The sequence below is a fragment of the Anolis sagrei genome, chromosome 4 (genome assembly GCF_037176765.1).
Source record: "Anolis sagrei isolate rAnoSag1 chromosome 4, rAnoSag1.mat, whole genome shotgun sequence".
In the NCBI taxonomy this organism is placed as follows: Eukaryota; Metazoa; Chordata; class Lepidosauria; order Squamata; family Dactyloidae; genus Anolis; species Anolis sagrei.
This window is the reverse complement of record NC_090024.1, coordinates 4,369,563-4,384,028: the sequence shown is the minus strand read 5'-3', so window position 1 is coordinate 4,384,028 and position 14,466 is coordinate 4,369,563. Positions and strand designations below refer to the sequence as shown.

The 14,466-nt window shown below is 47.1% G+C and overlaps 1 protein-coding gene across 1 annotated transcript in view; it reads right to left on the bottom strand.

The window, feature by feature from the left end:
* CPSF1 (cleavage and polyadenylation specific factor 1) overlaps positions 1 to 14,466 on the bottom strand; it is a 59,556-nt gene that overhangs the window by 9,024 nt on the left and 36,066 nt on the right. Inside the window, 7 exon segments of the mRNA XM_067467002.1 lie at positions 1,168 to 1,196; positions 1,199 to 1,327; positions 1,330 to 1,344; positions 1,577 to 1,595; positions 1,597 to 1,719; positions 9,115 to 9,228; positions 12,827 to 12,922. Of these exon segments, the coding sequence (XP_067323103.1) occupies positions 1,168 to 1,196; positions 1,199 to 1,327; positions 1,330 to 1,344; positions 1,577 to 1,595; positions 1,597 to 1,719; positions 9,115 to 9,228; positions 12,827 to 12,922 (525 nt within the window).

The window sequence follows — 14,466 nt, the reverse complement described above, 5'->3', positions numbered from 1 at the left end:
TTGATGGAGTGTGGAAGGGGGGTTTCACCCTCCCCTCAGGAGAGAGGCGGCCAATCAAGAGAAATTGCAAAGCAAATAAGATAGCTAGCAAAAAGAAAAAGGGCGCAGTGCCTTTAAATCTCTCCTCGCTTCTGCCCCGACCTCTGAACTCTCTCCCTCAAAAAGATTTTCACTTTTTGTGGGTATCTGTTGTGGCTCACTTTGAGCCTGAGCTTTCTGAGCCTGAGTTTTCTCAGGACAAGGAGGATGATGGGTTACAGATTTCTGAACATGTCTCCCTGTGGTTGAGGCAGACAGTGTTGATTCTGAAGAAGAGATGTCATTTCTGTTTCCCAGGGAAAGGAATGTTGTTTTAGATCATGATGTAAGCGAAACTTCACAGCTGCAGGTGGAGGAGTCAGCCGCTCCATCTGGGAGCTCAGTGCCTCTCGGTTCCCAGGCTGGACAGTCCCAGGATAATGAGTTATTTGGCCTTGAAGGTGATGGGGATTTAGTTAGGGAGGACCGTTTGCAATTAAGGGTACGCCGAAGTGCTTGGCTTGCCAACAAACGGGAAGTTCGAGGTCAACGTAATGCTTTAATGCTAGGGAAACATATTTAACGTTCTGATTGAAGTCAACCCTTTGTCAGTGCAACATTGCTTACACCCTGTTAACTTCTCTGGAATTCCCTCGGCTTTTGGGGAAAGCTTTGGCTCTTTGGGACTTTGGTTTTGATCTTGGCTTCTGGGGACTTTGTCATGCTGCCTGGATTCTTGTTTGACCCATGCTTGTGGATTATACTCATGTTATTTGCCTTTGGACCTTGAAAACTCTGCCTTTGCATTTAAGACTCTGTTTTGGCTATTGAACTTGTACAACTTTATTTCTATGTTTGTGATTTTGCTTTTGCTTCAATACACTACAAAACCTAAAGCCTTGGAGTGTGGTGTTGTTCTGAGCAAGGTGAATCTATCCTGAGCTGCGACAGTAACGTAACACCCGCAATAAGTGAGGGAACACTGTGCTGTGTTTTACCTTTTATCTCATGTATTTTAATATGTGTATGTTTTACTATATGCTTTTACTGTTGTATTTTAACTATGTTTTTTTAATATGGGATTTTAACTATGTTTTAATACGGGATTTTATAGGTATATTCAGCTATGTGTTCGCCGCCCTTACTCACATGGTGCAACTGGGGCTTCTGCAAGGTGAGCGGTGCGTCCGGCCGCCATAGGTATCACTCTTCAGTACGAACATGGTGACCTGCCCCTCGGAGCTCATGATGACCACGTAGGGATCGGCCACAGCGCACTGGACAATGGGGGAGCCCAAATCCACGGGATGAAGTGCAGTTGATTCACTGGGAGGACAGAAGACAGGGGTCATGGATTACCTCCATCAGACCATGATTGGCCGTGACACCAGTGTTAGAAGCTGAAGAAGCAGCAACACTTGTATAGGAAATGACAATTATAACCCAGGAAGAAAAATGGTGGGGAAGGAGCTCTCCCAGTCCACCAAAAACCTTTGCTTCTGCTTCCAGGTCAGGGGCCTCTCTTGAAGCCCCCCCACAAGAGACTGGCTGCACCCACCTCCTTCCAGCAGCCGGATGGCCCAGGGGGGAGACCTGCACAATGTAGCGGTTCTCCCAATGTTCCCTGCGTAGACCGTGGGGCCCTTGGGTGGCAAAGCCGCTCGTGTCCAGCTCCATGATCTCCTGGCCAGTCTGCAGGATCTGGGAAGGCAGAAAACACAACCATTAAGGAAGGAGGGAAGGAAGGAAGGAAGGAAGGACAATGAGGAGAGAAGGGAAGGAAGGAAAGATAATGAGGAGAGGAAGGAAGGAAGGAGGGAAGGAAGGAAAGAGGGAGGGAAGGAAAATTAGAAAGGGAGGGAGGAAAGAAGGACAATGAGGAGAGAAGAGAAGGAAGGAAAGATAATGAGGAGAGGGAAGGAAGGAGGGAGGGAAAGAGGGAGGGAGGGAAGGAAGGAAAATAAGAAGGGGAGGGAGGAAAGAAAGGACAATGAGGAGAGAAGGGAAGGAAAGAAAGATAATGAGGTGAGGAGGGAAGGAAAAAGGGAGGGAGGGAGGGAGGGAGGGAAGGAAGGAAGGAAAATGAGAAGAGGAGAGAAGAAAGAAAGGACAATGAGGAGAGAAGGGAAGGAAGGAAAGTTAATGAGGAGAGGAGGGAGGGAGGGAGGGAGGGAAGGAAGGAAGGAAGGAAAATGAGAAGGAGAGGGAGGGAGGGAAAGGAAAATGAGAGAAGAGGGAGGAAAGAAAGGACAATGAGGAGAGAAGGGAAGGAAGGAAAGATAATGAGGTGAGGAGGGAAGGAAAAAGGGAGGGAGGGAGGGAGGGAGGGAGGGGAAGGAAAATGAGAAGAGGAGAGAAGAAAGAAAGGACAATGAGGAGAGAAGGGAAGGAAGGAAGGAAAGTTAATGAGGAGAGGAGGGAGGGAGGGAGGGAAGGAAGGAAGGAAAATGAGAAGGAGAGGGAGGGAGGAAAGGAAAATGAGAAGAAGAGGGAGAAAGAAAGGACAATGAGGAGAGAAGGGAAGGAAAGAAAGATAATGAGGTGAGGAGGGAAGGAAAAAGGGAGGGAGGGAGGAGGGAGGGAAGGAAGGAAAATGAGAAGAGGAGAGAAGAAAGAAAGGACAATGAGGAGAGAAGGGAAGGAAGGAAGGAAAGTTAATGAGGAGAGGAGGGAGGGAGGGAGGAGGGAGGGAGGGAAGGAAGGAAAATGAGAAGGAGAGGGAGGGAGGAAAGGAAAATGAGAAGAAGAGGGAGGAAAGAAAGGACAATGAGGAGAGAAGGGAAGGAAGGAAAGATAATGAGGTGAGGAGGGAAGGAAGGAAGGAGGGAGGGAGGGAGGTGAGGAAGGAAGGAAGGAAGGAAGGAAGGAAAATGAGAAGAGGAGGGAGGGAGGAAAGGAAAATGGGGAGAGAAGGGAAGGAAGGAGGGAGGGAAGGAAGGAAGGAAGGACAATGAGGAGAGAAGGAAGGAAGGAAAGATAATGAGGAGAGGAAGGAAGGAAGGAGGGAAGGAAGGAAAGAGGGAGGGAAGGAAAATTAGAAAGGGAGGGAGGAAAGAAAGGACAATGAGGAGAGAAGAGAAGGAAGGAAAGATAATGAGGAGAGGGAAGGAAGGAGGGAGGGAAAGAGGGAGGGAGGGAAGGAAGGAAAATAAGAAGGGGAGGGAGGAAAGAAAGGACAATGAGGAGAGAAGGAAGGAAAGAAAGATAATGAGGTGAGGAGGGAAGGAAAAAGGGAGGGAGGGAGGGAGGGAAGGAAGGAAGGAAAATGAGAAGAGGAGAGAAGAAAGAAAGGACAATGAGGAGAGAAGGGAAGGAAGGAAAGTTAATGAGGAGAGGAGGGAGGGAGGGAGGGAAGGAAGGAAGGAAGGAAAATGAGAAGGAGAGGGAGGGAGAAAGGAAAATGAGAAGAAGAGGGAGGAAAGAAGGACAATGAGGAGAGAAGGGAAGGAAGGAAAGATAATGAGGTGAGGAGGGAAGGAAAAAGGGAGGGAGGGAGGGAGGGAAGGAAAATGAGAAGAGGAGAGAAGAAAGAAAGGACAATGAGGAGAGAAGGGAAGGAAGGAATGAAAGTTAATGAGGAGAGGAGGGAGGGAGGGAGGGAGGGAGGGAAGGAAGGAAGGAAGGAAAATGAGAAGGAGAGGGAGGGTGGAAAGGAAAATGAGAAGAAGAGGGAGGAAAGAAAGGACAATGAGGAGAGAGGGAAGGAAAGAAAGATAATGAGGTGAGGAGGGAAGGAAAAAGGGTGGGAGGGAGGGAGGGAGGGAGGGAAGGAAGGAAAATGAGAAGAGGAGAGAAGAAAGAAAGGACAATGAGGAGAGAAGGGAAGGAAGGAAGGAAAGTTAATGAGGAGAGGAGGGAGGGAGGGAGGGAGGGAGGGAAGGAAGGAAAATGAGAAGGAGAGGGAGGGAGGAAAGGAAATGAGAAGAAGAGGGTGGAAAGAAAGGACAATGAGGAGAGAAGGGAAGGAAGGAAAGATAATGAGGTGAGGAGGGAAGGAAGGAAGGAGGGAGGGAGGGAGGTGAGGAAGGAAGGAAGGAAGGAAGGAAGGAAAATGAGAAGAGGAGGGAGGGAGGAAAGGAAATGGGGAGAGAAGGGAAGGAAGGAGGGAGGGAAGGAAGGAAGGAAATGAGAAGAAGAGGGAGGAAAGAAAGGACAATGAGGAGAGTTGGGAAGGAAGGATAGATAATGAGGTTGGGAGGGAAGGAAGGAAGGAGGGAGGGAAGGAAGGAAGGAAGGAAGGAAGGAAGGAAGGAAGGAAGGAAAATGAGAAGAGGAGGGGGGGAAAGAATGGACATGAGGAGAGAAGGGAAGGAAGGAGGGAGGGAAGGAAGGAAGGAAAATGAGAAGAGGAGGGTGGAAAGAAAGGACAATGAGGAGAGAAGGGAAGGAAGAAAGATAATGAGATGAGGAGGGAAGGAAGGAGGGAGGGAGGGAGGTAAGGAAGGAAGGAAGGAAGGAAGGAAGGAAGGAAAATGAGAAGAGGAGGGAGGAAAGAAAGGACAATGAGGAGAGAAGGGAAGGAAGGAAGTTAATGAGGTGAGGTGGGAAGGAAGGAAGGAGGGAGGGAGGGAGGGAGGGAAGGAAGGAAGGAAGGAAGGAAGGAAAATGAGAAGAGGAGGGAGGAAAGAATGGACAATGAAAAGGGAAGGAAGGAGGGAGGGAAGGAAGGAAAATGAGAAGAGGAGGGAGGAAAGAAAGGACAATGAGAGAAGGGAAGGAAGGAAAGATAATGAGGTGAGGAGGGAAGGAAAAAGGGAGGGAGGGAGGGAGGGAGGAAGGAAAATGAGAAGAGGAGAGAGAAGAAGAAAGGACAATGAGGAGAGAAGGGAAGGAAGAAGGAAAGTTATGAGGAGAGGAGGGAGGGAGGGAGGGAGGGAGGGAAGGAAGGAAGGAAGGAAGGAAAATGAGAAGGAGAGGGAGGGAGGAAAGGAAATGAGAAGAGAGGGAGGAAAGAAAGGACAATGAGGAGAGAAGGAAGGAAAGAAAGATAATGAGGTGAGGAGGGAAGGAAAAAGGGAGGGAGGGATGGAGGGAGGGAAGGAAGGAAAATGAGAAGAGTAGAGAAGAAAGAAAGGACAATGAGGAGAGAAGGGAAGGAAGGAAGGAAAGTTAATGAGGAGAGGAGGGAGGGAGGGAGGGAGGGAAGGAAGGAAATGAGAAGGAGAGGAGGGAGGAAAGGAAAATGAGACGAAGAGGGAGGAAAGAAAGGACAATGAGGAGAGAAGGGAAGGAAGGAAAGATAATGAGGTGAGGAGGAAGGAAGGAAGGAGGGAGGAGGGAGGTGAGGAAGGAAGGAAGGAAGGAAAGAGAAATGAGGAAGAGGAGGAAGGGAGGAAAGGAAATGGGGAGAAAGGGAAGGAAGGAGGGAGGGAAGGAAGGAGCGAAAATGAGAAAGAAGAGGGAGGAAAGAAAGGACAATGAGGAGAGAAGGGAAGGAAGGAAAGATAATGAGGTGAGGAGGGAAGGAAGGAAGGAGGGAGGGAGGGAAGGAAGGAAGGAAGGAAGGAAGGAAGGAAGGAAGAAGGAAAATGAGAAGAGGAGGGGGAAAGAATGGACAATGAGGAGAGAAGGGAAGGAAGGAGGGAGGGAAGGAAGGAAGGACAAATGAGAAGAGGAGGAGGAAAGAAAGGACAATGAGGAGAGAAGGGAAGGAAGGAAAGATAATGAGATGAGGAGGGAAGGAAGGAGGGAGGGAGGGAGGTAAGGAAGGAAGGAAGGAAGGAAGGAAGGAAGGAAGGAAAATGAGAAGAGGAGGGAGGAAAGAAAGGACAATGAGGAGAGAAGGGAGGAAGGAAAGATAATGAGGTGAGGAGGGAAGGAAGGAAGGAGGGAGGGAGGGAGGGAGGGAAGGAAGGAAGGAAGGAAGGAAGGAAAATGAGAAGAGGAGGGAGGAAAGAATAGACAATGAAAAGGGAAGGAAGGAGGGAGGGAAGGAAGGAAATGAGAGAGAGTAGGAGGAAAGAAAGGACAATGAGGAGAGAAGGGAAGGAAGGAAAGATAATGAGGTGAGGAGGGAAGGAAAAAGGGAGGGAGGGAGGGAGGGAGGGAAGGAAAATGAGAAGAGGAGAGAAGAAAGAAAGGACAATGAGGAGAGAAGGGAAGGAAGGAAGGAAAGTTAATGAGGAGAGGAGGGAGGGAGGGAGGGAGGGAAGGAAGGAAGGAAAATGAGAAGGAGAGGGAGGGAGGAAAGGAAAATGAGAAGAAGAGGGAGGAAAGAAAGGACAATGAGGAGAGAAAGGAAGGAAGGAAAGATAATGAGGTGAGGAGGGAAGGAAAAAGGGAGGGAGGGAGGGAGGGAGGGAGGGAAGGAAAATGAGAAGAGGAGAGAAGAAAGAAAGGACAATGAGGAGAGAAGGGAAGGAAGGAAGGAAAGTTAATGAGGAGAGGAGGGAGGGAGGGAGGGAGGGAGGGAAGGAAGGAAGGAAGGAAGGAAAATGAGAAGGAGAGGGAGGGAGGAAAGGAAAATGAGAAGAAGAGGGAGGAAAGAAAGGACAATGAGGAGAGAAGGGAAGGAAAGAAAGATAATGAGGTGAGGAGGGAAGGAAAAAGGGAGGGAGGGAGGGAGGGAGGGAAGGAAGGAAAATGAGAAGAGGAGAGAAGAAAGAAAGGACAATGAGGAGAGAAGGGAAGGAAGGAAAGTTAATGAGGAGAGGAGGGAGGGAGGGAGGGAAGGAAGGAAGGAAAATGAGAAGGAGAGGGAGGGAGGAAAGGAAAATGAGAAGAAGAGGGAGGAAAGAAAGGACAATGAGGAGAGAAGGGAAGGAAGGAAAGATAATGAGGTGAGGAGGGAAGGAAGGAAGGAGGGAGGGAGGGAGGTGAGGAAGGAAGGAAGGAAGGAAGGAAGGAAAATGAGAAGAGGAGGGAGGGAGGAAAGGAAAATGGGGAGAGAAGGAAAGGAAGGAGGGAGGGAAGGAAGGAAGGAAAATGAGAAGAAGAGGGAGGAAAGGAAAATGAGAAGAAGAGGGAGGAAAGAAAGGACAATGAGGAGAGAAGGGAAGGAAGGAAAGATAATGAGGTGAGGAGGGAAGGAAGGAAGGAGGGAGGGAAGGAAGGAAGGAAGGAAGGAAGGAAGGAAGGAAGGAAAATGAGAAGAGGAGGGGGGAAAGAATGGACAATGAGGAGAGAAGGGAAGGAAGGAGGGAGGGAAGGAAGGAAGGAAAATGAGAAGAGGAGGGAGGAAAGAAAGGACAATGAGGAGAGAAGGGAAGGAAGGAAAGATAATGAGATGAGGAGGGAAGGAAGGAGGGAGGGAGGGAGGGAGGTAAGGAAGGACGGAAGGAAGGAAGGAAGGAAGGAAGGAAAATGAGAAGAGGAGGGAGGAAAGAAAGGACAATGAGGAGAGAAGGGAAGGAAGGAAAGATAATGAGGTGAGGAGGGAAGGAAGGAAGGAGGGAGGGAAGGAAGGAAGGAAGGAAGGAAGGAAGGAAGGAAGGAAGGAAAATGAGAAGAGGAGGGAGGAAAGAATGGACAATGAAAAGGGAAGGAAGGAGGGAGGGAAGGAAGGAAAATGAGAAGAGGAGGGAGGAAAGAAAGGACAATGAGGAGAGAAGGGAAGGAAGGAAAGATAATGAGGTGAGGAGGGAAGGAAAAAGGGAGAGAGGGAGGGAGGGAAGGAAGAAGGAAAATGAGAAGAGGAGAAAAGAAAGAAAGGACAATGAGGAGAGAAGGGAAGGAAGGAAGGAAAGTTAATGAGGAGAGGAGGGAGGGAGGGAGGGAGGGAGGGAAGGAAGGAAAATGAGAAGAAGAGGGAGGGAGGAAAGGAAAATGAGGAGAGAAGGGAAGGAAGGAGGGAGGGAAGGAAGGAAGGAAAATGAGAAGAGGAGGGAGGAAAGAAAGGACAATGAGGAGAGAAGGGAAGGAAGGAAGGAGGGAGGGAAGGAAGGAAGGAAAATGGGGTGAGGAGGGAAGGAAGGAGAGGGAGGGAGGGAAGGAAGGAAGGACAGAAAATGAGAAGAGGAGGGAGGAAGGAAAGGACAATGGGGAGAGAAGGGAAGGAAGGAAGGAAGGAAGGAAGGAAGGAAGGAAGGAAGATGAGAAGAGGAGGGAGGAAAGAAAGGACAATGAGGAGAGAAGGGAAGGAAGGAAGGAAAATGAGAAGAGGAGGGAGGAAAGAAAGGACAATGAGGAGAGAAGGGAAGGAAGGAGGGAGGGAAGGAAAATGAGAAGAGGAGGGAGGAAAGAAAGAGAGGAGAATGAGTAGAGTAGGGAAGGAAGGAAAGGGAAGGGAAGAGGAAGGAAGGAGGAAGAGAAGAGAATGTAATAATAATAACAATAGTAGTAGTAGTAATAATAATAATAGTAATGGCTTTATTTATATCCCGCTCCTCTCCCCACTGGGACTTGGACTGGTTCACAGCAATATGAAATCACAAAATACTAGTCTTGTGCATTTGTATAGAATCGCTATCCATTTCTGTTTGTTACATTCGAGGGGAGAGGAGAGGAGAGAAGGAAGGAAGGAAATAGGATCTCAGCCACAAATAGCGAGAGCGTAATGGCACTCAGCCACACTATGCCTAACACAGAATACACACTTGATTTTCTTTTCACAATTCCTCTCATGCAACACTGCAACAGAGTCCTCTTGCTCCTTACTTTATTAGTTAATTCTAACAGGTTTTTTCTTTTCTTCTGGCCGAATTGTTTCCAATTGCAATGCGGATTATGGATAATACGCCAATATTTTCAGACATAACGTACTATAATTATTCCATTCCATTATCATCTACAAAGTTCATGATTGAGAACCACACCATCGAGTTACAAAAAAACAAAACAAAAAGAACATCTCAATATATACTTGTATTAGTAAGTTTAGGATTTTGTGTTGGGCCACATTCAATGGATGTGAGACTAAGCCAGGTAAGGGCAAACTTCAGCCCTCCTCCAGGTGTTTTGGACTTAAACTACCACAATTCCTAGCAGCCAGTAGGAACTGAAGTCCAAAACACCTGGAGGGAGGGCCAGCGTTTGCTCTTGCCTGTACTTACAGCATATTGGCTGTTAGGAATTGTGGGAGTTGAAGTCCAAAACACCTGAAGGGCCCAAGTTTGCCCATGCCTGGACTCTAAGCCATGGGACCGCTTGGCAACTCACCATGGTGGAGTCCTCCCGGCTCAGGATGAGGAACCCATGCCTCTTCCCATCGTCTGGCGGCTCTGGCGGAGATGGCTCCTTCTCTGCGTTTTCTCCTTGAGCATCTTCCTCCTGCTGCATTGATAGAAAACATAATGAAACATAATGAAACTGTTGTAACTCAGCGTGTGCCTTCTGTATCTACTAGTGCTAGTAGGAGGAAACGAGGCTTGGAAGAGGAAGATGCTCAGCAGCAGCTGAAGCGCATTAGGGACATGTTCCTAGAATCTAGTGATGAGGAAGAGTTTCAAGGGTTTACTCATGAGGAGATGGAGATGGAGGATTACCGTGGTGTAAAGCAAGTAGCACGCAGTTCAGATAGCGATGAGGAATCCATTTCCAAGCGTGTTAAAGACATAGCAGATAGCTACGGGTCTGAAAGTGATGATGAAGAGCTGGACTGGACCAGGGTCCAGGAGGTTCAGGATGTGATTAATGCTCCAACTTCCAGTGGGGAGTTCCAAGGGTTCACAGACTCATGGGTTTAGAATACTGCTTCTCAGGATGCAGCCCGGAGTGCAGACTGGCAACAATGGAGGGAACGCAGTTCACCTGTGGAACTGGATGCACCTGGAGGCGAATCCAGCGACTCTGATGGGATTTAAGGAGTAGCTTTGGGGCTATCATGTTGCAGAGTTCAAAGTGTCGTGTACCTGTGTATCCTGCTGTTAACTCTTGCCTTGAGTCCTTGCATCCAGAATTGTGTTTCGTGATCGTGCTGACTACTTTGCCTGGCTTGGAACCGTGAGTCTTGTCTCCTGCCCTGACCTTGGACCGTCTTGACTATTCTTCAATTCTGCCTGTCTCCAGCGTGGACTTCGGACCGTTCCTCATACTGCTTTTTGTGTTGTGATTTTTGAGCTGACTGTATTCCATTCTAACCATGAGCTGTTTTGCCTGCCTTACCTCAGTTTCCTTTTTTCTGCCCAGACTGCCTGGGCTCCTGCTTTGTTTACATTCCTGCAAGCGCAGGCTCTTTTGTTTATATGCTCTGCTGATAAGAGCCATTTGACTTGTTAATTGCCATTAAACTCCTTTTGTTAACCCTTAAGCGGCTGTTTTGCCTCGTTGCTCTGCCTGGGTCTTGACAGAAACTGAGTTTTATCTACTTGGGATATTAAGATGGACAAATCGACAGAAAATGAGGAAGGTGTCATGATAAAATATGCTGCATGGTTTGAGAGTGAGATTGTATGAAAGGCGTATGAATGCGGCCCAATTGGGCTGAAGATACCATTCTAAGGAATGAGGCCTGGAAAACTACAAGACAGAGGCGAATCATAGAATCAAAGAGTTGGAAAAGACCTCATGAGCCATCCAGTCCAACCCCCTGCCAAGAAGCAGGAATATTGCATTCAAATCACCCCTGACAATTGGACACTTTCCCTTCGTTTGCAAGAAGCCTAAATACCTTTTTCTAACATGAAAACATTATGTTTTCACCAACATGAAAGCATTGCGATGACCTTTCCCTGAGCTGGCTTCTCGTCTGCTGGCTAGGCGAGAACTCCTCCTGACCCGCAAATCAAGACGGGCTTGCCGGGTCAGGTCACTATCAAGGCTTTCTGCACTTTCACTATCAGCGTGGGAAGGCAAAGGCCTCTCTACCTGTTCGCTATCTACTTCATTAACATTCCTTTCTTCTGAGAACCGCTGTGTTGACTCTGCACTGTCTGTGGGAGTCTCAGAAAAAGACCTAGGAGCAGGCCTAGGGATCTGAGGCACAGAAAAAGAGCCAGGAATCTGAATCCCATCATCCTCATCATCAGAGAACGTCTCAGGCCCAGAATCACGCTGAACCACAACACCTTGCAAACAAGGATTAATGACTTAGATGAAGGGCTAGAAGGCATGATCATCAAGTTTGCAGACGACACCAAATTGGGAGGGATAGCCAATAGTCCAGAGGACAGGAGCAGAATTCAAAACGATCTTGACAGATTAGAGAGATGGGCCAAAACTAACAAAATGAAGTTCAACAGTGACAAATGCAAGATACTCCACTTTGGCAGAAAAAATGAAATGCAAAGATACAGAATGGGGGACAATGCCTGGCTCGAGAGCAGTACGTGTGAAAAAGATCTTGGAGTCCTCGTGGACAACAAGTTAAACATGAGCCAACAATGTGATGTGGCGACAAAAAAAGCCAATAGGATTTTGGCCTGCATCAATAGGAGCCTAGTGTCTAGATCTAGGGAAGTAATGCTACCCCTCTATTCTGCTTTGGTTAGACCACATCTGGAATATTGTGTCCAATTCTGGGCACCACAATTCAAGAGAGATATTGACAAGCTGGAATGTGTTCAGAGGAGGGCGACTAAAATGATCAAGGGTCTGGAGAACAAGCCCTATGAGGAGCGGCTTAGGGAACTGGGCATGTTTAGCCTGAAGAAGAGAAGGCTGAGAGGAGACATGATAGCCATGTATAAATATGTGAGAGGAAGCCACAGGGAGGAGGAGGGAGCAAGCTTGTTTTCAGCTTCCTTGGAGACTAGGACACGGAACAATGGCTTCAAACTACAAGAGAGGAGATTCCATCTGAACATTAGGAAGAACTTCCTGACTGTGAGAGCCGTTCAGCAGTGGAACTCTCTGCCCCGGAGTGTGGTGGAGGCTCCTTCTTTGGAAGCTTTTAAGCAGAGGCTGGATGGCCATTTGTCAGGGGTGCTTTGAATGCAATATTCCTGCTTCTTGGCAGAATGGGGTTGGACTGGATGGCCCAGGAGGTCTCTTCCAACTCTTTGATTCTATGATTCTAAGGAGAAACTAAAAATGTATGTTTCTTGGGGTATTTGGTCACAAAGCAGAGCTGCAAAATATAGACAGGTTTAGTGGTCTTTGCTCTCCCCAAACTGCTCTCCACATTTGCAGATTTGATTATTCAGATTTGATTAAAATGTGTTTTATAGGAATCTACAGGTCCTCAACTGAAATTGCCGTCACTTTCTACCAGAAACTGAACATGGATTCATGCTTGAAGAACCCAGAGATTTCTAAAGTGGTTTTCTCAGCGTAAAAAGGCATGTTTTATTTGTGGTTTTTCACTTTCACAGGGAACTTGTGCCCCCAATCCCAGCAAATGTAGAGGGTTGACTGTGTACGTTGTGTATATCTGCAGAATCAATATTTTACCTACATAGAACATACAATTTATGTTTTCACTAACTGTCCCCTGCCACGCGTTGCTGTGGCCCACTCTGTGTATATGTGTTTTGTGTGTATATGTATGTGTCTATGTGTATATATGTGGTTTTGTGCATGCGTTGTAATGTATTATTTTATTTTATTTTTGGCTTTTTAAGTCTCTTCCACTGTGTTTTTCAGTGTTTTTATGAGTGATGGTCACTTGTTGGCCTGATAGGTGTCTTGTGTCCAGATTTGGTGTCAATTCATCCAATGGTTTTTGAGTTATGTTAATCCCACAAACGAACATTACATTTTTATTTATATAGATGGAGACTGGAGGAGCTTTGATGAATTCACCTGCTTTTCAAAGTGACTGAAGAAAATATATAGCATCCTGTTTACCCTAGTTTGAGCCAAAATTGAGCAAAAACCCTTTGCATATTTACTACCATTATATGGAGTAATATGAACCTAGCACACAAATAGAGAATGCAATCCAGAGACTCAAATAAGATATAGCAGTATTATTATTCTAAGCGATACGCACCACTGGGGCTTCCGTCTTCTGGGGCGCAATCACCGTCCACATGTCATAGCAGCCAGGGAGTTCAAAAGTGGTCACTACCTGCGGCCGGATGCTTTTCTGTTGGAAAGAGAGGGAAATCAAGATTCTAGCACAGACATGGGCAAACTTGGGCCTTCCAGGTGTTTTGGAATTCAACTTCCACAATCCTAACAGCCAGCTCTTTGATTGTAGGTTAACTATAAAGCAACTATAAGTCCCAAATGACAAAGTCAATCTCACCCCAACCCTAGCAGTATTCAAATTTGGACGTATTGGGCCAAATTTCGTCCAGTGTCTGAAAATACATCCTGCATATCAGATATTTGAAGTAGCAATTAAAATAATGTTATGGTTGGGGAATGCATGAGGAACTGTATTGAGGGGTCGCGGCATTAGGAAGGTTGAGAAACACTGCTACAGACAATCGAACTGCTAGGTTGGCAGAAGCTGAGGTTGACAGCGGAAGCTCACGCTGCTCCCTGGAATCGAACCTGCGACCTTTCAGTCAACAAGCTCAGCAGCTCAGCACGTTAACCCACCGCGCCACTGGAGGCTCCAGGGGACCACTAGTATATATATAAAAATGCTCTGTGCATAATGAGTACCTTAAAAACAAAAGAACCAATGGACAAAATCACACCAAATTTGGCAACAAAACATCTAACAACACAAGGAGTGACCATCACTCAAAAAATTATGATTTTGTCATTTGGAAGTTGTAGTTGCTGGGATTTATAGTTCACCTATCATCAAAGAGCATTCTGAACTCCACCAGCAATGGAATTGAACGAAATTTGGCACACAGAATTCCCATGACCAACAGAAAATACTGAAAGGGTTTGGTGGGCCTTGACCTTGAGTTTTGGAGTTGTAGTTCATCTACATCCAGAGGGCACTGTGGACTCAAACAATGATGGATCTGGACCAAACTTGACAGGAATAATTAATATGCCCAAATGTGAACACAGATGGAGTTTGGGGGAAATAGACTTTGACATTTGGGTTACTAGGATGTATAGCTCATCTACAATCAAAGAGCATTCCGAACCCCACCAACGATGGAATTGAGCCAAACATCCTACACAGAACCCCGATATGTTTTCTGGTGGTCTTTGGTGACCCTTTTGACACCCCCCCCCCGGTGACCTCCCCCCCCCCCGGCCCCGGGTCTTGACTTCCCAGATGGAGAAATGCTGCCTTAAGGCCATCCAGTCCCAACTCCCTTCACCAGGACAAGAAAACATAATCAAAGATCTCCTGACAAAGGGCCATCCAGCCATTCACACACACACATATGATACGTATATGACAGATGCAGTATCCAAGATTTGAAAGGGACCCCTAAAGATATGTTGCATGCTCCAGAGTAGGCAAACCAAACCTCCACATCAACACTGGCAAAGAAACAGCAAGAAATACTGTTTACCCACAAGCATTAAAAATTAGATATATTAGAAACCAACACTTTCTCGTTACTTTATTTTCCAGGTCACCAGACTGGGCCACAGCAACGTGTGGCAGGGGACCACTACTACTATAATAAGTCTGTGGTTGTAATGCAGCTTAACACTACTTGAACTGCTCTGGCTCAGGACTGTGGAATGCTGGGATTCGCAGTTTGG